This window comes from Xiphophorus maculatus, chromosome 17 (assembly GCF_002775205.1).
Source record: "Xiphophorus maculatus strain JP 163 A chromosome 17, X_maculatus-5.0-male, whole genome shotgun sequence".
Taxonomy (NCBI): Eukaryota; Metazoa; Chordata; class Actinopteri; order Cyprinodontiformes; family Poeciliidae; genus Xiphophorus; species Xiphophorus maculatus.
This window is the reverse complement of record NC_036459.1, coordinates 9,208,476-9,231,387: the sequence shown is the minus strand read 5'-3', so window position 1 is coordinate 9,231,387 and position 22,912 is coordinate 9,208,476. Positions and strand designations below refer to the sequence as shown.

At 37.5% G+C, this 22,912-nt stretch overlaps 1 protein-coding gene across 3 annotated transcripts; it reads left to right on the top strand.

Annotated features, from left to right (window-relative positions):
• The first annotated feature begins 3,114 nt into the window (after positions 1 to 3,114).
• Positions 3,115 to 21,879, top strand: syt10 (synaptotagmin 10). Of its 3 annotated transcripts, XM_023350624.1 has the most exons (8): positions 3,115 to 3,491; positions 5,449 to 5,845; positions 10,905 to 11,466; positions 14,576 to 14,696; positions 14,913 to 15,084; positions 16,380 to 16,509; positions 17,076 to 17,085; positions 18,866 to 21,879. In XM_023350624.1, exons 1-8 carry the CDS (start codon positions 3,290 to 3,292, stop codon positions 18,889 to 18,891), a joined length of 1,620 nt encoding a protein of 539 aa, XP_023206392.1. In that variant the 5' UTR covers positions 3,115 to 3,289; the 3' UTR covers positions 18,892 to 21,879. The 3 variants fall into 3 exon arrangements, with proteins under 3 accessions (XP_023206392.1, XP_005800017.2, XP_023206391.1); XM_005799960.3 differs by lacking the exon at positions 17,076 to 17,085 and having other exon boundaries at positions 3,117 to 3,491; XM_023350623.1 differs by lacking the exon at positions 17,076 to 17,085 and having other exon boundaries at positions 3,118 to 3,476.
• Positions 21,880 to 22,912: the final 1,033 nt, after the last annotated feature.

The following is a 22,912-nucleotide window of genomic DNA, read 5'->3' as shown; positions in this document are numbered from 1 at the left end:
TCCCTTCTGGACAGTTTCGTCTCAGAAGCCACAGCTGAAGATTTCCGAATCACCCGATGTGTCACTCTCCCGCTACAGCTGTTATTGCTCTCCTCTTTCCACGGCAATTTCCAGTTTCCCTTAGCTACAGCTTCATGCTCCCGGCTGGCACAGGGTATAAGATAATGAAGAGAAACACCATGTGACGATAGGTTGGAGAAGTATCTCCAGGGAAGCCATAACAAAGATCGAAGAACTTTCTAACTTTAGATTGTACAGCCTTCTGTGTGAAAATGGGAACGAAGCCTTGGCATTCATTGTTCAAGATGATGATGTTATGATCAACTTAATTTATCTGTTACTGAGAAATCCAGACATGTGGACATCAAAATAATTCAATTGTTTCTATGTTTATTACAATAAAGTAATATTAAATGATTTTATTAGATAATAAATGACTATTTATTAAAAGCTTTGAGGTTTATGCAAACTGGGACGTTTTTAAAGGGAGTTCTTGTAACAATTAGCAAAGTTGGACAATTTTTCTGACCTTCAGAAATGAATAAAAATTGAAAATAATAATATTAACATCACCTTTTGTAAAACATTAAATAATCATCCTTTTATGGTGCTGGAAGAAATCCTGTTTTATCCTCCATGTTCTGATTATTGCAACATGTCTTAATCCTGCTTAACATGTTATTTTTGCACTGCCTTGTTAAAAATCCAACGGTATTTTTTCAGTTTCAAATGGATTCAACAAAACCTGAATTTCACCGTCAGCCATTTTTTCTACAGAGTTCTCTTGTGTTAAGACCAAACATGTAATCATAAACTCCTTGTTTAAAGTGTGAACGCCATTTTTTAGTCCTCAGAGAGTCTGGTCCATACTGACATGATAGCATCATGCAGTAGCTGCAGATTTGTCAGCTGCACATCCATGATGTGAATCTCCTGTTCCACCACAACCCAAATTTGCTCTATTGGATTGAGATCTGGTGACTGTGGAGGCCATTCGAGTTCAGTGAACTGTTCAAGGAACCAGTCTGAGATGATCGGCGCTTTATGACATGGTGCGTTATCCTGCTGGAAGCAGCCATGAGAAGATGGGTACACTGTGGTCATAAAGGGATGGACCTGGTCAGCAGCAACACTCAGGCAGGCTGTGGTGTTGACACGATGCTCAACTGGTACCAATGGGCCCAAAGTGTGCCAGGAAAAAAACCCACACACCATTGCACCACCACCATCAGGCTGAGCCATTGATACAAGGCAGGATGGATCCAAGCTGTCATATTGTTGACGCCAAAGTCTGACCCGACCGTCCGAATGTGGCAGCAGAAATCAAGACTCATCAGACCGGGCAACGTTTTTCTAATTTTCTTTTGAGCCTGTGCGGATTGTCGCCTCAGTTTTCTGTCCTTATGTGAGAGGAGTGGCACCCGGTATGGTCTTCTGCTGCTGTAGCCCATCCGCCTCAAGGTTCAACGTGTTGTGTGGTCAGAGATGCTCTTCTGCATACCTTGGTTGTAACGAGTGGTAATTTGAGTTACTGTTGTGGTTCTATCAGCTCCAACCAGCCTGGTCATTCTCCTTTGACCTCTGGCATCAACAAGGCCCACAGAACTGGTGCTCACTGGATATTTTCTCTTTTTTGGATCATTCTCTGTAAACCCTACAGATGGTTGTGTGTGAAAATCCCAGCAGGTCAGCAGTTTCTGAAATACTCAGCCCAACAACCATTCAAAGTCACTTAAATCCCCTTTCTTCATCGTTCTGATGCTCAGTTTGAACTGCAGCAGATCGTCTTGGTCGTGTCTACAGGCCTAAATGCATTGATCTGCTGCCATGTGATTGGCTGATTCCACATTTGTGTTGAAGAGCTGTTTGACAGGTGTACCTAATAAAGTGGCCGGTGAGTGTATTGTGCAAAAAGAAAACTCTCTGTATGGTTAAACTTTTAAATTATAGCTAACTCAATGCTATGCAGTAGCAGAAGTTGTGATCTTATTGTATTTTAACCTTTATATATTAAGTTTGGACTAAATTGATCAAATTCTATTAAGATTTTCATCATTATATGATGTAAAAAAATTACTAGGTTATAGGAATGCATTTTGAATCATTTTCTAGATATAATCAAATAATTGGTTTTAATGTACTGAAGTAGGAGCTGCTTAAATGGCACCGATTACAAATTGTTACAAGATTGCACCTTTTTTACATGATTATTAGTGGTTCTTCAACCTGTAATCAACTGCTGAGTAAATTACAAAACACTGTTTTACTTAAAATTATAAATGATTTTAATTAAATAAAGTTTAATGTTCAGGTTTATAAATAAAAATCTTTTAAATCTCATCCAAAGAAAGTTGTGTTTTCGGTAAAATCAGCCAAAAACGTGATTTAACCGACTGTTTTTAACACAGACAGGGAAGCTTTTCATTGTCGATAAAAAGTTTGTTTCACAAAACTGGAAGAAAACCTATGAGGCTGTAAAAGACGTGAGCCTGGAACAAATGTTCTCTTTCCAGCAGGAAAACAACCCTAAACACACAGATCTCTGCATGTTTTTGAACGGTTCAGCCAAAGTTCAGGCCAAAACACAGGTCAGGATCTGTGACCAAGATAGAAAAATAAAATTTTCATTAAATCTGACTGAGATCGAGATATTTTGCAAAGATGAGTTGGCAGAAATGTTGGTTTCTGGATGTCGGAAACAATTAATTTGGAAGATTTTTCTTTCTCTTCATAATTCTGCACTATTTTGAGTTGATCTAACGCCTAAATGTTTGGTTTTGACAGGCAGCATATGTGCATGAATAATACAAAGAGGTCAAGTAGAGTTTATTCATTTCCTTCTTCAGGTGATTTATGTGGCAAACTGTTTTATACCTGCTAAAAGCTGACATGTCCTGAACATTATGTCATATTATTAGAATAATTTGGATTTTTTTTCACAAATACTAAACCTTCTGGTGTCCATCCAGAGATAAACAGGCTGCAGACTGGAGTTTATAATCCAGCATGTGTTGGACGGCAGACGGGGACACGCACAGGTCGTCTGTCGCTCATAGGGAGAACTCCAGTCATTACCAGAAAAAGTAATCTCGTTACAACCAGCAGCCAACGGGATTCACAACCAAACCGAGGCGCACTGCTATTGGGTGCAGCGGATGGGTTGGACTCCCGTCACCCCGCTGACTGCTACTCTAATCGCGGGAACGCGACGCGGACAGTCGCTCCTCTGGTTATGGATCAGGACGCAGCGCGCCTCCCTGCTGTCTGCGGCGCGTAGAAAGGTGCCCAAATGAACCGCCGCCCTCCCGGCTCCTCTGGAGTGCAATGGCTTAACAGGAGAGACATGAGTGTCCGAGCGGATGACAGCATCACCCTGTGCCAGAGGGCTCTGCAGATCGTTACTGAACTTTGCCTTGCGGGACACGTGGACCGAGAGAAATGCGCGGACATTTTTCCCTTGGAGAGCAGCATACAAGGTAAAGGACACGCAGGTAAATTGTAAAAAAAAAATCAAAACGAAGTTTTTTCCTTTCATATATTTTTTTTGCCATTTTGGAGTAAAGAAAGAGAGCTCAGCAGAAACACGGAAGAAAAGCACTTTGTCTTTAGTTCATCATGTTCTGGAACTGCGCCTACCTGTTACGCCACACTGAATAGTTTGCAACAGGTGCATCAGAAACAGCTGCAATATTCCTCTCGTTCTCTTTACTTTATTTCCCTTGTCAGTCTTTCATATTATTATTTTGGGATATGATGTGGACGGAGAGAAAAATGTGGAGGTCAAAAAGTGCCACTAGTTTAAATATTTCATGTAAATACAAATGCAAAGACAAAATATTAATTTAGAGCTCTAATAACATTAAACTATATAACGTTTTTTCTGTATTTAGGTATTTTATGGTCTGGAGCTGCAGCTTATAGGGAATGGAGTCAACAGTACACAACTCAGTAGATGAGAATATTCCCCAAAAGGGAAAATATTTGAATAATTATATACCTTATATAGATCAAATATGTTGGCATTTGATTTGCTGTCTTATAGAAAATTAATAGAAATGCTTCAAACTGTCCAAAAAAATTCAGCATTTACTGAGACTTTGTTCTGATGCACAAGTGAACATCTTTAGAGCAGATCAGAATGAGATATATAAGTTGGGTCAGTTGATTCAATGCCTATTACAGACCATAAATGGACATAATTACAAGAATATTTTCCAATATCTTCCTCTTCCAACGAACAGCTTGCTTATGTTAAAAACTAAAGTATTATTTAAAAGCCAGCTTTCCAAACTGTTTTAGAAAGTAACTCAACACATTGATATGAGTTTAACTAAAAGTGATTAAAGATCAATAAAAAAAATCATTAATTCTTTAAGTGGATACATACAGTATATGCTAAACTCTTTAGTGGGTTTGGCTTCACAATATTCTCAATACTGTTGGTGTTCCTGTTGTTTGAGCATCTTATTGTTAACTACATTTTTCCTTCCACTAAATTTCTACGAATGTGCTTGAAAGCAGCACTTTCAATTTGTGGCATACACTGAAAAAAATGAACTTAGCGGGTTTTCACATTAACAAAAGAATATCATGTACTTTTAACTAAATAATTTCATGTTTCAAACAAAAACGTGATACAATCATGTTGGATAAACAGGAAATTCAACAACTTAACGTTTATGAAATGTAATCATGTTGAGATAACATGATTCATTACAGTCAGACTGATCTTGTGCTGAAGATGACGAGCGAGATCACGGGATATCGCGCGAGTTCACACGAGATCACGGGATATCACGCGAGTTCACACGAGATCACGGGATATCACGCGAGTTCACACGAGATCACGGGAAGTCACGGGAAATCACACACCACGCGAGACAGTCGTTTTTTGCTTTAAATAGGAATAACCATAATAAATTAAGTTGACCAACACATTTGCTTTAAATAGGAGTAACAGAATTACATGGTGCTGAAATAAAGCAAAGTAATCAGGTGGAAATCCTTTCCATGATTTTTTAATGTTCATCCAAAGAGTTATTTTTTTCAGTGCACCCTCCTTATGTTCTTGATGATCTGTTGGACAAAATGTGCTCTTTGTAACATGATGATACCAGAATATTTTGACATTTAAGATTCAAAGCTGGTATTGTGATCTGCAAAACCAACAATTAGGTAAAAATATAATCACTGTTTAATGAATCTTTATTTTTTTAATTTAATCTTCTAATTTCTCTAAAAGCTAGCCATCAGATTAAATTTTCAGATTATTGTGAGTATTTTTGACATTGTGACACTTTAGACACTCAAAGCTGTTTATCAAACAGATGCAGATGCTGCCAGCTGTTTCTTACATCTTTCTCTCCTGTTTTCTCTTTCTCCCTCGCACGTTTGTCTGTCATATCTTTCCTGTGTCACCCGTCTTCTTCTGTGGTTTAATAAATGCAGACATCTCTATCAGTCTCCTTGCTGTGGTCGTGGGTTTCTGTGGCCTCGCCTTGCTGGTAGTCTCTCTCTTTGTCTTTTGGAAGCTGTGCTGGCCCATTTGGAGGAGCAAGACTCTGTCGGCCCACGCCGAAAATGGCCTCCACGTGGGTTTCCCCGAGGCGCCTCCTCCCAGTTCCACTCCGGTCATCGAGTGCAAAGTGGCGGAGGTGGAGAAGAAACACCCGCCGGAGGTGAAAGTGAACGGACGGAGCAACGTGAAGTACCTTGAAGGAGCCATGAAGATCAGTCAGACGTCGCCAGACATCCCTGCAGAGGTGCAAACAGCCCTAAGGGAGAAGATCAGCAAACAGCCAACGAAGATCCAGAGGCAGACGACTGAGCCAACGTCCTCCTCCAGGTACCAAACGCAGCCCTGCATCCTCCAAACACCACCATGTTACTCACATATGCGCCAAGGTGGGAAAACTACTCAATTTTCTACCATATCACTCCTGTGGTTTAAAATTAATTTAATGAAACGTCAATGAAAGGGCAAGAGTGAAGTTTTAATAATGCAGCACTGCCCCTCCCCCACCTGCTGCTGTGACTAAACTAAAAGGAAGCAAGTTTTCTCATATATACAGCACCTTGGAAAATAATTTTTTCACGTTATTCTAGATTGTAACTACAAACTTTAAGTGACTTTCTGGAATTTTTGTACAACAGATCATCATGATATTTCCTTCATATTTCAGTGCAGCTGAAGCTACAAGTCTTTAGTGGCTTGTCGTCATGAAATTTGTGCATCTAGATGCTCAAAGTTGTTTTTAATCCTTTTCACCAAACGTGAACAACTCCATCAAGTTGGATTGAGAAAATCTGAATATCAATCTTTAAGATTCTCAGTTGAGTTTACTGTAGGTCCATGCTGTGAGGATGCTTTGGTGTAGCTGTCACCACCATGGTGCAAATGTGGATAGTAAGTTCAGGCATTTTAATTTTCTGCCACACATTTCATCTTGCATGCTCTTTGTTTAGTAATGTTCTGCAACAAATCAGGAAAACAGAACTTATGCTTTATGAAACATAGAAATCGGGGTGCACCAATTTCAGTTTTCTGGCCAATCGCAGATTACCGATCTTTTAAAAAACCAAACTTGCTGACTCCGATTTTGGCCGATACCATATTTTTTGTCTGAAATGTTTCTCAATATATCAAGAAAGTTGCTGAATTGGCAACCGTGGGGTGACTTTTGTTAACCGTAAATGTGCAGACATGACCTGGTCGGCCAGTTTGTCACAGGAGAAAAGAAAATCACAGAGGTTGACTTTTAGACTTTTTCTGAGGTTGATAACATCGGTGGACAAGATCGGCTTCACATGTAAAAATCGGCCTTTCACTGATCTCTGAAATTTAGGAAATTGGCACCGATAAATCGATGCACCCCTACTGAGAAACAGTTCACTCTGGTAAAAATGTGGCAGCTTTCAACTACATGCAACAGTTGTTTTCCCCAGTATACCTTAGATATAGATATAGATCAGTGTTACCAGGTCAAATACATGTTAAAAAATTACAAGCTTAGTTTTAGAGTTTTAGAGTACAAAAGTTAAACAAAATAAAAGCATATCACAGTTTGCATATCAATAATATGCCATGCAGTTATAATTCAAAGTAGATTTTGTGAAGAAATCCCAAATTCGTCAAGTGTTAGCAATAAACAAAAAACACAACAGTTCAGTCAAAACTAAAACTGAACTAAACTTCTGCTGTCTCAAAACTTAAATTCTTGAAAATCCTTGAAACAGGAAGACAACTGCATACGTCAAAGCCAACCAACTCCAAATGAATACAGCTTCCTGGCAAGCATGTTTCTTTACTTAGCAAAACAAACATAATTCATGACCAGACAACCAACTTCTAGCAGCTTTCCTTTGAAATAGTAGACAAAGATTTCATGTTTTCTAGTATTCTTGGGTTTGAGTGCTGCATTGAGCTTTTTTCTAATTTCACCAGAGATTTTCAATACAGAACAAGTCAGGCAGCTCATGAAACTAAACCCCTTTTTACATTTTAAATTGTTATTGATTTATGTTGTAAATTTCTGCAGGTTTGTTTGTTGTGTTAGAATGACTAATTGTAGGTGTAATTTAGAAGAAAGGAGGTCCTGTTATCTGTTTTTGTACGAATCTCATACCAGCCTCTGTCTGCTTTGGTTTGCATCATCCTCCCCAAGACGTATTAAAAACTGCTCCGTCGGTGCCGAGCGCGATTCATGACAGAGTCCTCGAGGTAGTTTGCCACGCATCGTGCAAATCATCGCTGACTGCCTGGTGACCTTGGGCAGGCTTAGCAAACTGAAACAATACAGAGAAAGTGATGCTCTATAGCAAATCCAACATCCAGTTCGAACCCTATAATCACTTGTGCGTGAGAGTCGAGCTGCTATGGCAACATCGGGAAGAAACCCCAGTCATTAAACAATCAGCTCTCGCTTCTCTTTGTTCCCCAGCTCTGTGTTTAAACCAGAACGTCCATAATTAGCAGAGCTGCAGGGCCGGAGCTGTCAGGGTGGAAGGGCAGGTTCCTGGTGACACACAGCGGCCAGCTGTGATCGGCTTCTCACAGGGAGCCGCTATCGACACTTGCTTTTGCTTGTCATTAAGCTCATTAATTCAATTATTTTGCTGCCAAGGTCTTCGTGAATCACACAGCCGCCGGTCAAGCGGAGAGGCCGAGCCGGAGATTACGACGCCCACTTTCACAGGCCTTCCTCCCACTTTTCTGACAGCCATGCCACTCTCTAAGAAATGCCCCCGATCGCTCAGCTTGGGGATGTTATGACACCACAGAGAGCATGAAAACAGTCTTGACGTTTTGCTTTTATTTCTTTTGTTGTTTATTAGGAGCTATTGATTTGTTGGAAAAAATAGCAGCTGCTCATGTTTTAACTGAGGTTTGGCTTCCAGCAAGTCAGATTTTAATGAAACATGGTTTGAATCTAGTATTGATTAAATACGTTTGAGAGATGTTAAATGAGTAAACAGATCACACTGAGATGTATTTTTAGATGGGGGAATGTGTTTTATTTTTTATTTTCATGTTTCAACTGGAGGTGCACCAATCTTTCGTGTGGAAAGCAATCCAGATTCACCTCGCAGTTTTCTTTTTGTTTGTTTTTTTAATTACCGCCAACAGTGACAGTGTGGCATTATCTAAAAATACCCCAGTCAAATGCAATATAAACAATAACTCAGGTAAAGTTAGGCTTCCTGTGTTTACTCTGTAGATTCCAGTTCATCAACCCATCAGTGAAAAAATGGCGACCTCCATGGGTGAAAAATATAACTTTTTATATACAGTATATAAGTTATATTAATATAACATATTACTTTTTGAAGTAATAGTGAGTTTTGGCGCATCACAAACAGCAATTTTTTAGCTAATAGGAAAATTACAACATATTTAGGCCAACATGTTCAGCTAATCTTGGATCCGTTTAAGTCCCAGTTCAACACTTTGAAATTACTTTTGCAACGATAGATTTTATTCACTGCACAATCCCACGATCCTGCTAATCTGGTAGTCTGACTTCTCTGAGATCGCAATGAGAACACACCAACCACTCTAGCACGATGCTTCCAATGGTTATTTGCACAAAATTGTTTCCATGACCTTGACAGGATAAGCAGAGTTTTCCCTCTAGACTTTCTAAAGGCCAATAAAATATGTCTCAGAGTATTGTCTTTATTTGCACATTGGGAGCACAGACTGGTTTCTACAGCTGCAGATTGGTAATTTGTTAACTATCCACAAAAGTGGCAGTTTTAAGAGTTTTATGCTGAAGTGCAATTGCAACCAGAGGTCAAAAGAATTGTGACAAATATTTAGGTGCAAAGTAAGTAAAATGTATGGTGATAATTTTCTCTTTAGCCTCATATAAGCTGCACAGCCTCCCTGTGTTGTTTACTATGCTTTAGTGTTGCATTTAATCTTCCGCTGTGCTTCCCATGCAGTATAATTTGTGCCACTGCTGTGATTGTCTTACTGTCGGAAAGCAGAAGGGCCAGTTGCTAGGTGACAAGATTGGAGACTCAGAGTTTTGTCTGATGTCTCACCAAAATCTGAACAAGGAAGGTAATTGGTAAATGGCCCTAATGTGAATGCACAGGATGCAATTGGTTTTTTCCGTACAACAGCAAAAAAAAAAAAATCTATAAAAATCAAGTTTGCTTCTTAAAATTGAATAGATATTTTTTCCAACAATTTGAACAAACAGTTTTCAGTGAAAGTCTTTTTGCTTCAAACTGCATGAAAGTACTTTATTTAAATGACGATATAAGGGGGAAAAAGCCATCCAATCCACTATTTCCTTACCTGAAGGTGTAATTGGCTTCCTTGTTCAATCATGAAAGTGATTGAACACATTTTTGTTGCTAAAACGCTAAAAAGATCTCAAAACATAAGACATGACCCGATCTATAAAGTTTAATAGAGGACCACCAAAGCTGCTCTTGTGTTCTTTTCTTTCTTGCCATTTATTCCTGCATTTTAAAAACATCTTATGTAGGTGAAATGAACCAAAACCACTTCTGAATAATGTTTGCACTGGCATCAGTTGTGTGCAGTTCACGTTTTTCACTTCTACTGGTGTCGATTGATACTGACCCGATGCAGAAAACAGTGAAGAATTAACTTAAAACTTTTGTTTTTTAAAACATAGACTGAATTAAAAATTTGTTTAGTAACTTATTTGATAACTCTGCACCAGTACAGCTCATTTAAATACACCAACAGCTCCTTGAGCAACCTTGGAAAAACAACTTTAATTTGTTCAGAGTATAACAGCCAAAGTAAAATAAATAATAAAGAAACTGAAACTGACAATGACTACCTTGGTCAAACATGTAAAAATGCACTGCAACACACATTCTTTCGAAGTGGTTCAGAAAAAAACAATCAGGCATTCTAAATATAATGTAAAATAATAAATAAAGCACTCAAAGCATAGAATTGGACTGAACAGATCTGCCATTATGGATCAGGCACATTATCACCGATACCAGATGTAGAATTTTTCTAAATATCGGCACTGATACAGATATTAATGTCGGATCGATGCATTTCAGTTCACAGCGACTGGATATATTGCTTTTCCTTGACATCTCAATATTGTTTAACTTATTCTGATGGGTTTTTTTTCAAATTAAGTAATAAAATGACCATTAAGGGATGAAATTTCATTACTGTAATTTCTTGATCAAAAGCAGGAGATGTTCAGTGCTCCTAATTACACGTGACATCCCAAAGTTTTTTAGGTTTAAAGACAAATATTAAGTTTGAATAGATGTTCCCTTGAAAAACACCATTAGAAATCCTCTGTTGGTGTCTGCAGGTGAGATACTAATCACTCATAAATGCTTCAAAAAAACATGAGCTGTCATATCAAATGTTAAAATGTTCTCTGTTTCCACAGGCACAATTCATTCCGCCGCCACCTCCCTCGCCAAATGAATGTCAGCAGCGTAGACTTCAGCATGGACAAAGTGCCTCTCCGCCAGTCGTCTACACTGAGCATCGGAAGAATAAAACCAGAACTGTACAAGCAGAAGTCTGTGGACTCTGAGGATGAGGCCAAAGGTCACGTGGAAATCTGCGGGAAGCTCAGTTTCTCGCTGCTTTACGACTACGAGGAGCAGGCCTTAGTGGTGAGGATCCTCAAGGCCTTGGACCTGCCGGCCAAAGACTTCACAGGCACCTCCGACCCGTATGTGAAGATCTACCTGCTGCCAGAGAGGAAGAAGAAGTTCCAGACGCGAGTTCACCGCAAGACTCTGAACCCCATGTTCGATGAGACCTTCCGTTTCCCCGTGGCGTACGACGAGCTTTGCAACCGCAAGCTGCACTTCAGCGTCTACGACTTTGACCGTTTCACAAGCCACGACATGATTGGCGAGGTCGTGGTGGACAACCTTTTTGAACTGTCTGATCTGTCAAGGGAGGCAGTAGTATGGAAGGATATCCACGCAGCAACCACAGTGAGTAGCAGCTTAAAATAAGGTCTCACCAAATCCTCTGATTACTGCTACTACGAGTATCACTGCAGCCATTGAGGATAAATATTCAGTTAATAGGGCATTTATGCCGTTTTTAGAAAGCTCTCATCAGTAAACATCGCACCAATTGACTTTTGAGAGCCTGAAATCCTCAGCAGCGCTTGACATAAGAAGCAGGTGGAACGCATTACATAATTCAAACGCTTTGGGAAATGCATTTAATCAGCCAGACACCCACACACATTTTCTAGAAACTGCTGGGTATTCTGCACACATAAATATAACCAGCGAGTAAAAATATCCAGCAGCAGATACAGTAGATTTATAGCAACAAAATAAACTGAAAATCCTGGCTGCTTAAGCAGACTTCACAGCTATAAACTACTCCCGATAGACAAAGTATCTCTTTAACACCAACATTTATCCCACTTTGCACTTCTTTAATAATGAAAACATTTCCTGCGATAAATGCTGGGTTTGTGTACATAATGCACACTAATTTTGAAGCAACTGAGAACCTAAGATTTAGTTTCACACAGAATGAACCTAATGAACAAACAGATCAGAGACTTTCTGAAGAAGTAAACAGCTATAAAAACCTTTTATGGTGTTTGCTGCTACATATTTATGAAGATTTCTGCTGTTTGCTCCCTGAAGTTACAGAAAATGTTGGCACAGAAGTGATCCTGATTACTAGTTGGCTGCTAAAACTGGTTTGTGTCTCTATCCTGAGTGATAAAACACCAGAGGAAAGTTTCTAGTACTTTAAAAACAAACATTAAGATTAAGATGTTTGCAATACCTTCTTTAAAAGTGTATGAGCTTGTGGAACGTTTGTTTATTTCCATTTGAATGGAGATTAAATTCAATGTAAGGTAAATGCATTGTTGAGTATGTGGAAAATTTGCAAGTCCAACTGATTTTGTTGGTCATTCTGGCATGAAAATTAGGCCCAAGATTATCCTAAAATGTGGTTAAGATCATAACTCTCTTGAATCCAAGATCTAACCTTTGACCTTGAGATATTGTTGCAATTTTCTTACAATATCCTGCAAGAATTCTCAAAAAGAGGCGATATGGTAAAGAATCTCATCTTGATATCATGTTAAGATCAAGTAAGTTTTTTGCAGGTGAAACCTGCATTTTTAACTCACCTTTTACTTAGAAATGTTTTATTACTTCTGAAGGAAAACAAAAAGGCTTTCCAATGTACACAATTTATTGCCAAGAAGCGTTGTTACATACAGAAAATATACACTAAATTCAACATTTCAACCAATTAGCGTCAAAATAGACCTATATTCTTAAAATTCCTCAATTTACAAAATGAAACGTTTTCTTCGAATGCTGCTTCTCTTGTTTTGTTATAACACTTGGTTTACCTTGTTTCAGACAAAATAGGATTCAGATTGCATGTTATAAAAGTTTCAGACATAATGTGAGAAAACTGCTACACCTTGCAGATGCTTTGGCATCTCATAGCTTCTGATAAGAAAACCGTTACCCAACTGCTTTAGACACTTTCTTATCTAAACCCCGAGCCAAACATTGAGGCTGAAGCAGCCATTCCCCAGATTTCTTATTTCACCTTTTTTATACTCAATACTAACAATAAAAAACAAAACTAGATTGTATCAGGGGTTTAACTCTTCTGCAGAATGTTGTTTCAAGCTGTAGACTGTCTTGTTGTCTGGGAACAGAGAAAGTTGTAAACTCTGAAACTGATAGAGGCTTGTAATGGGACTAGAAATCCCAGCTTGGTTTTATGGTTTTATTATAATTTGGAATGCTGTGGGAAAGTATTTGCCTTCTTAAAGAGTACTTCTTTTGTTTGTTGAAACACAAATTTTAAGTATCAGCATCCAAATGATGATATAATTTAGTAGTCAACATGTCACACTGTCAAGGTGCAACTGCACAAGATTAGTTATAATGAAGATATTGACCGAAAAATATTTTAAAACCTCATTGCTGGACAAAAAGGCAAACTTGGTTGTTTAACTTCACAATAATTCCTGGTCTGATGGCTATAAATGCAAAATTTCCCCCAGAAAACTTTCTAAGCCCAGTGCCAGGGCAGTCATTCATAAAGCAGTCCGTTGTGTTTTTGAGTTAAAAAATGTTTAAAGTTGACAGGAAATTTGAAAATATCACTTGGTAATTATGTGTTATTGAAAGTTTGGAAGATTAATACCTGAACACCAACTAAAAAGTCTTAAAAATGCTATCATTTTAAAAAGACTTAAATAAATAAACAATGCTCAGCCTGGTGTGGGCGCGAGTAAAGCCTGGTAGCCCACCAGGCTTATAACACACTGGGGGAAACCCTGGAATGTGTCTGCAAAAGGCAAAATTAATTTAACCCAAAGAAATGAAGTAACAGTTATCATAGGCTACGTTCACACTGCAGCCTGAAGTGACACAATTCCGATTTTTGTCAAATCAGATTTTTTTTGGCACTTCCAAATATATGCGACTTGTATTTGATCTCCAGTGTGAACTGCAAAAGACCTAAAAGTGCCCTGCATGCACAGTAGAGGGCGCAATAACGTCACAGATGAAGAGTGTGCTCGGTGTTTTGCCAACCGCCATAAGAAAAAGAAATGCTCAGTGTTTGCAGAAGTAAACATGGATGCTAACGATGGAGCTTCTCTTATGATTTTTAAGTTGTTGTCCGACCAGAACCAGCACATCAACTTAATCCTCATTATGGTCCGCCATGGTTGTCGTTTTCCTTCCCACTTGCGTGTATCATGACGCTTAATAGTGAAGTTTGTCGAGGATCAATGACGATCAATGAACGCAACCTGGCCGTTCAGATTCTGGTCACTTTGGATATTTATTAGATATCCAATTAGCCTGGGTCGGATTAAAACAAAATCCGACCTGGGTTGTTCAGACTGTCATGAAAATGTCAGATACAGGTCGCATTGAAGCAAAAATAAAAATCGGAATTGGGTCACTTTGGGTGTGAATGCAGCTAAAGGTTCTGCATTGCTTTAAAAGTTACCGGCTTTTTAATTCACAGAATGAGGTCTGCTCATTCAAAGCAGCCTAAATTCTTTATGTTCTCTCCTTTCCGTCGCTCCAGGAGAGTATCGACTTGGGCGAGATCATGTACTCGTTGTGCTACCTACCCACAGCGGGGAGAATGACCCTAACAGTCATCAAATGCAGAAACCTCAAAGCCATGGACATCACAGGCTCTTCAGGTAACCCGAAAGCAGATAAAGCTCACATAAAAGCAAACAGAGGCTCGAATTAACTGAAACGCGACAGCCTATTGCGGAAAAAGTGGAGGAGACACGAGATAAAATTATTGTTTCAACTTCCTGAGAGAGAATATATTTTCATAGCTGTTCCCTTTTTGGTTTTTCTTGCTCCAGTCAAATTCAGCACATTAAAAACACTACATTTGTCTAAGGCAGATCCGTATGTGAAGGTTTACCTGGTGTGTAACGGACGGAGACTGAAGAAGAGGAAAACGACAACCAAGAAAAGCACACTCAATCCTGTTTACAACGAGGCCATCATCTTCGACATTCCCCCAGAGAACGTGGAGCAAGTCAGTCTCTCCATCATGGTGATGGATTACGATCGGTAAGTTGAAGACTCACTATAACTCGAGCCATTTTTAGGTTACCAAAACTTCTGATTGTATAAAGAAATCAACCAGTTTCACTTAAAGTGATCAGGATGAATGTAGCATATTTAAGGAGAAAATGGACCAACTTCATGAATCAACAAAAGCAGCTCCAGGTATGCATTAAAAGGTCTTAAATGTATTATTTATGGTTTTTTTTTTGCATTGTTATTGATATTACTAATTAAATCAGACTTCTTCCTGCATGTGCAGAAGAGGAACGTAAACTGTGCACAGTTTAGTGAAGGAATAATAGATGCCGCCATTTGTAGATCAGTTTTAAAGTTGTTGCAGTACTGTCACAAGATCAAGGAAGTCAAGAAAAAAAGAGACCAAAACTAAATATCAGTGGGTTTTGTGGAGCATTGACTGTAGTTTTTGTAGAGAAGTCTGTTTGAATGTGTAGTCAGAACAATTAGTGGTAGGATTGTGATGACAGACAATTATGACACATGCAGCTGATCCAAAACGCTGCTGCTGGCGTTCTGACTAAAACCAGGAAAATGGAGCTCTTTATCTCAGTTCTAAAATCCCTACACTGGCTCACTGTAGCTCAGAGAATAGATTTTAAAATACTGCTGAGAGTCTATAAATCACTGCACAGCTTAGCACCACAGTACATTAAACATCCGCTGTTGTCGAATCAACTTTGACTTTGTATTTTTGTGTTTTTAAGATTTAAAGCACTTGGAAATGCCTTGCTGCTGAAATGTGCTATTCTAATAAAATTTGATTTGATGTCTCACATTAATGACACAGAAGTCGGATAAAATGCGACATGGCCTTTCTGGCTGCTGATGCTTGGATACATACCCACCACACATGGAAGTGGCACATATCTGATTTTCTTGAAGTGTGAAATGAGCCGTTCAACTTGCCATGAAAAATATAGATATGGGTCACATATGAGCAAACAAAAAAGGATTTTAGTGGCATTCAGTGTGTAAAAGTAGCAATGATTCATAGCCTTCATATATTGGTGCCTGCTCTTCCTCTTTTATATCTTATAATAGGATATAAAATTAAAATGATGATTTATTTAACCTGTTGATCACCAACAGAGCAAATTCACCTATTCTGCTCTCTGATCATATGACTAGTTCAGCTCTACTTACGTCCATATTCAGTTTTAAATTTAAAAAATCACAACTGCTCTTTGCCAAAAGAATTTCTAAACTATTTATTTTTCCATTTAGGCCTAGGAAAATCATTGCTTTATGAATTGAGGTGCATGTTAATGTAATCATAACAGGGTTGGACACAATGAGGTGATTGGTGTGTGCCGAGCCGGCCCAGATGCTGTGGGCCTTGGACGGGATCACTGGAACGAAATGTTGGCTTACCCACGAAAGCCCATCACACACTGGCACGCTCTGGGAGAGGTACACAAACATCCCCTCTTTTAATTCAGCTTTTTTTTATTCCTGAGTGAAAGGAGCTCCGACATACAGAGATTCACAAAGGTTCTTGAATGCAACATTTAGCAGAATTTTCTCAAACTCTGAGTTGAACGGATTTAAAATTAAAATTGTTAAAAGTTGATTGATTTTGTCTTTTCAGACCAAAACATTAATTGAAGAACAACCGAACATTTAATGCTAAAATTTACTGCCAGCTTTTTTATTATTTTAATGGAAGTTTGAAATACCAGAAGCACAGCTGGTGAGTAATCAGCAGCTGCTTGTTGATGCATGGAGACATTTAAAGCTACTCTGAAAAATAATGTCGTTTTTGGTGTAAAACCTCACAAAAACAAAAAAATTACCTGTAAGCAAAAGATGCAGATGCTGAAAACAAGATTTCTTTAAAGTTTTTCTCATTTTACTTTTGCATCTTTAACCAAATGAAAACAAAAAGTTTTCTTCTATAAAAGAGCTGCTTCACTGACGTTAGTGTAATTAATTTCTTGTTCTTCTTTTGTCACACCTACTCTCCACCTGATGAATAGGAAAATACAGGTGATTGCATATTTTCAGTAGCAAAACTGTTTTACACTTTAGTTTAAAAAAAAAAAACTGTGATCAAAGGCAAAAAAAAACACCAAACATTATTTAACTGACCAAACAAATTGTTTTTTGATCCTAAGAGATCCATCCATCCATCCATTTTCTGTTCACCCTTGTCCCTAATGGGGTCGGGAGGGTTGCTGGTGCCCATCTCCAGCTACGTTCCGGGCGAGAGGCGGGGTACACCCTGGACAGGTCGCCAGTCTGTCGCAGGGCAACACAGAGACATACAGGACAAACAACCATGCACACACACACTCACACCTAGGGAGAATTTAGAGAAACCAATTGACCTGACAGTCATGTTTTTGGACTGTGGGAGGAAGCCGGAGTACCCGGAGAGAACCCACGCATGCACAGGGAGAACATGCAAACTCCATGCAGAAAGACCCCGGCCGGGAATCGAACCCAGGACCTTCTTGCTGCAAGGCAACAGTGCTACCAACTGCGCCACTGTGCAGCCATCCTAAGAGATGTTTCCTAAGAGATGTTTCAGAAAGTCGCAACAGGATCAACATTTTACAATTTGTGTTGTTAAGTTTTTGGTTTGATTCAAGTTGTGCTTTTATTTTAGGTTGTTTGTAGCTTAAAAGCACTAAATAATACAGCAATGCTTTTCTAAACTCAGAGGTTAGTTCTGAACCTACGGGTCACTTTTCCTAAACTCACATATAAAACCTTTTCCCTCAGCTCAAAAGTAACTGCTGAAAATATACATATTTTTACAGATCTTAATGATAATCTTTATGTCGTTTACTGGCTTCTTTAAAGGAGATAACACGGTCCTTCAGGGCTGCACAATATCATAGCAAATCTTAATAAATGTCTCCGTACGTTTTCATTAACTTCATCAGAAATTATCCATTACTTCCACGTAAATTATGGGAATGTTCCCTTTGAAAATATAGAGGATATTTTCTCGGGACTTATTAGACACTTTTATATAATTTACAAAACATGCACCTTATTCTTGCTACTACTTTCTAAAATTATTTAAGATACTTAAGAGCAGTTGCTGTGGAGCTGAAAGTAAAATCTTGGAAATAATTTTACTTAAATTTACAAGAACCTATCCAAAAACTTACAAGAAACTTTTCTGAAAAATACAAAGAACTTTCTTGGTAAACTCTAATTTTCAAATATATCATAATGCAACCAAAAGCTAATTTATACGAAATGTGAAGTAAATTATACCTGAATAAGTTATGACATTCATTCATTATGGTTTTGAATCTATGCAACATTGAATCACATATTTATTGTAAATAAAATGTATTGTATTGTAAATACTTTATTGTATTTATAAAGTGTTTTCCCTTTGTGGATACTTTATTATTTAAGCTATTTAAACAGAGATTGGTTAACAGTTTTAGGACATTGGTTTTTTTATTCATGAGTTGAAGTGGCTGTAACAAGAGAAAATTGGGTCTTTTCTTAGTTTAATACTTTTCTAAATCAGAAATAGTGTCGTCTATTTTGCTTTGTAAGTAAGTTTTTTTTACGGTGTTGTTAAAAGATAATCGACAGACTTTCTGAAGGTCATTTAAAGTTGTTTTGGGGACTTAATCTACACAAAAATCTTCAGGTATTTTTCCATTATTAATATTATTTGGCTGAGGCTTTATTTGCCTATGATCACAGTGCGTCCTCAAAGCTACAGAAATACCAGATAAGTTCCCACAATCAAACCCAATGCCTCAGTAACTTTGCTCTGTTATATTTTGCCTTGCAGTGGAAGGGAAGAGCTGCAAGCTTTGAGAGTCAAGGTTCGTGTCCTTCGCCCAAACCTCTGCAGACTCCCTGACGATTCCAGGCAGAGTCAAAGCATCGCTGCTGTGGGAAACCAGAGATATTTACTGTTCTGCAGGGAACAGGGATGGAAATCTGATCATTTGTTCTGGGAATTGAACAACGTCTTTTATTGAACCATGGAGACGGCTATGCACAACACTCACAGGCATTCAGACAGTTTATGGAGAGTTTTTACCATCCATTTATAGAGATAACATCAATAATAATAATAATATTAATAACAAGCCTCTCTTCCAGGAGTCCATGATAGTTCATGTGCAACTACGGTATTTAATCCCTTTCAGTATTTAAGCTCTTTTAGCCTTTGCTATTTTAATTTGAAATGGCACAAAGTTAAAGGGCTACGCCACTCAGAGCCATGGAAACATTTAGTGAATAAACAAGTCACCCTCCGATTTCTGCAGGTAGCTAAACATCTGCAAGGGCTGAGTAAATTTCAGAAAATTCATCCGTCACATTTAGAGAAACAGCTGCTGCAGAAACGAGTAGCAAACAAATTACCAGAGCAACAGAGATCAATGAAATACAAGTTTGTCTAAAATTATTTTGTGCTGTTAGTTTCTTAAAGCCAAACTGAACCGCAAAATCTAATAAAAAAGCTGAGTATTTATTTTTTTACTGACACAAAAGTATTTAGGTAACACAAATAAAACTTAATCTTTGTACTTCCTTTATAGTAAAGCTGAGGACTCCATTGATTTAGCTTCAGGTTAGAAGTTTCCATTAGTCTAGGGCTTTTACTGACCTATTTGAATTGTTTTTTTTCCAAACTGGATGATTATAGAGCTGTAAGGAGTAGATACATTTTCCACCTGCCAGGTTGGACCCCCTATTTACTCTAAAATTGCCTTAGTTCCTAATTAATTTGATAAATAAAAGTGTCCATTTTGACATTACAGCTTTAAACAGCAGCTGCAAACTCATCCTCTGCATCAAGGATGTGTCTTTAAAATATAAAATGTTGTCCTATTGCAATCAATTATGGGATTATGATGGGATTTGAGGGAATTGCTGCTCTGTTTTAAAAACTCTGCTACAAGTTTCAACAAAATAGCAATTCTTAGGACAGAAATTTCCCAGTTTGTTGTATGGTCACAAAAAGACGGTTCAAAGAAATCATCAAACATCTAAAAATTATTAGAGTGGTAAGAAGGCGTAAACTTTTATCTGCAACTGTACATAAATCAATACCACATTAACAGATTGTCTCAAATATTAAATTAAAACGTTACTTGGGAGACTGAACAAAAACCTTTTTAATTAAATATTCTTCATTGTCATAAATTCAGGGAAACACTATGAATTCATATACCGAATATCAAATTCATTTCTGAAATCTTCATGTTAGTAATAAAATATTCAGCCTAGCAATTAGAGAAAGGCTATGCACTGTTATCTTATTGCACATGCAGTATACAATGCTTTCCTTCTGCTTTATCCTCAGTATGAAAAAAGTCCTATTTTTACTTGTAGCATGTCTGTCGCCACTTTAAATAAAAAAAGCACCTACTGAAGAGAAAAGAGTGCAATGTTTAACTCTAAAAATCTTAAATTTTGTGTTTACAGTTGTGTAGATATCAATGCACAGAATCATGTGGACACAGCTCTGTTTCATAAAAAGTTGGGACTGTGTAAATAAAAAGCAGAATGCTGTGATGTTCAGATGATGTCAACATTAAATTATTATAGTTGCATCACAACAAAATTTGGACTTATACTCGTTAGAAAAATCACTAAATAAGTAATTCTGCAGATAATGAATCACCAATAGGGATCCACTGCAGTTCTTTGATGAATTATCATGGTTTCTATGCTAGAAAACTAGAATATATATATTTATTATCACTATATAACTGTATGCATATTGCAAAAATACTGCCTGATTGCAAATGTTGTCGAATTATTTAAGTAAAATGCATAAAACAATGAGTTTGATTAAGTTGAGTTGATGCCAAAACTGCAAATATTGAACAGAACCAAAAGCAGAAAGACATTTTTTAGCTTTTTATTTATGTTTAAGTTTCCTCTCAATAAGCAAATACCCCCGGTCTACTTTATATGCAGTCACAAATGTCAATTTAAAAAGTTTCTGCTTATATTTTAGCAGGGATGGAAAAATATAGAATGGCTGTTTTGGTTTTGCATTTTGGTCATAAGTTTGTGATGCATTTCTACCCTAAAGAGAAAGATATAAAACTCCAGATATCTCACAAATGATCTATTAACATACATGGAAAACCTTAAGAAAACCTTATATTAAAGCAGAAAGTACGGTGTCCACCGTAAGAAAAACTTTCAGTATTTAATTAAAGAACTGATCAGTACATAATTGCGAGAGAACGCAAAAGAAAACAAAATTCTCCAGGTCCGTTAGGGGACTCCGTAGATTAAACAAAACTTCAATTTTCAAAATTACAAAAAGAAAATCCCTTTTTGTGTTAAGACAGTATTCTGCTTCTAATTACATCCCACACAGATCCTAAATGCGTTTTGGAAGCAGGGTTGTTCTCGACAGCAGCTCTGTTTGTAAATACCAAGAAGTGAAACCTGGCAAGTTGTTGTGAATTTATGGAAAAACAAAGACATCAAAATGTATTTCTATCCTTTGGTGACACTTTAAAAGTCTCAGACTTGTATTCAAGTGACATTTCTACATGTCCTGTAATAGTCGTGAACAAATAAGTGGAGCTGGGAAACCCAGCGAAGCCAACTCTTAACTTATCAACTCGTTCTGTATGTAGGAGACTAGAGCTTTGAGCTGTAATTGTTTAACTATTCGGTTCAATCTGTATTAAGCAAGAAATAACTGCTGCCAATGTCATGATGTGTACAGTTTGTGATAACTTTTGTAAAACATTGGAGATCTTATTTATTGTAATTGTTTCATATGTATTTTAAAGACAAATAAAAATGTCATGGTTTGTCTTTTAGGTGTTAACGGGATTTTTTTTTTCCTTTTTGGAAAAATTTTAAGGAGTTTTAGTCAGATAGGAAATTAAAAAATTCTCAAAAACTCAGATTTGAAAGCTTTTAGTGAGGAGTTATAATAAAAGATAAAACATGCTGACGTTCCACAGTCTATTTGATATATTTACTAAATGTTTGTGACGCATTTAGTTTTTCTAAGCCGCCATAAATGCGCCTCTTGTGCTATGCCACACTGATAGGGGGCAGTGTTGAGCCCCATAAGCACAATGGCTAAAAGGTGTTGTTCTTCTACGATTTGAAAAGACTGACAACAAGCAGTCAGAACAGAACCGTCCCAACCAACTCGTCTTTACCAATCATCTCTATTGAAGCAGATAAGGACAGCGGATAGATATATTCGTGGACTTTATCTACTAATAAAGATGAGATCGGTTTTAATTGCAAAAAAAAGAGACCAGACATAAAAATATTAAAAACTATAAACAAAATTTGACCTTATAAGCATAAATAAAAGCTTTTAAAACAACTAAACATTTCAGGTAAGTTTGAAATTGGAATATAAGCTTCTATTTTGGGTTTTATATATTTCTACATCTAACTCCGGAGGTTTCTGTGCCTCATCATGAATGTCACCAGCACAAAGTTCAAAGTTCAACTTGATATAAAAAATATTTGGGGTAATGGGAGCAGAGACTGTGTATTCTGGGTCATCCAACATCAGTGTCTGACCTCAGAAATGGTCAAACACCCAGTCCCAAACCTTGTGGAAATCCTTTCTGTTAAAGTTTATTTTTCTATTTGTTTACTTTCTTTTTCTCCCTCTCCTTTCCACTTCTTCCCAAAATATCTGTGATGCTAAGTTAATCAACAGAAAATGTATTCAAATTTTAAAATAACTGCTATGACTTATAGAAAAAAGTATATCCCAATTTATATATTAATCAATTTCGTTTTTGTTGTCATTTTAATATATACTTCCTTGTTTGGTTATTTTATTTTTATTGCTGTTACTCGTTCTATTACCTGGTTAATTATTTTG

What these genes read in the sequence shown, in the direction of transcription:
- syt10 (XM_005799960.3), top strand. Translation starts at nt 3,290, where the DNA reads ATGAACCGCCGCCCTCCCGGCTCCTCTGGAGTGCAATGGCTTAACAGG. An exon ending in ATATCCACGCAGCAACCACA is followed by an intron (nt 11,467 to 14,575) that starts GTGAGTAGCAGC and finishes CCGTCGCTCCAG; the next exon opens with GAGAGTATCGACTTGGGCGA. An exon ending in ACTGGCACGCTCTGGGAGAG is followed by an intron (nt 16,510 to 18,865) that starts GTACACAAACAT and finishes TTTGCCTTGCAG; the next exon opens with TGGAAGGGAAGAGCTGCAAG.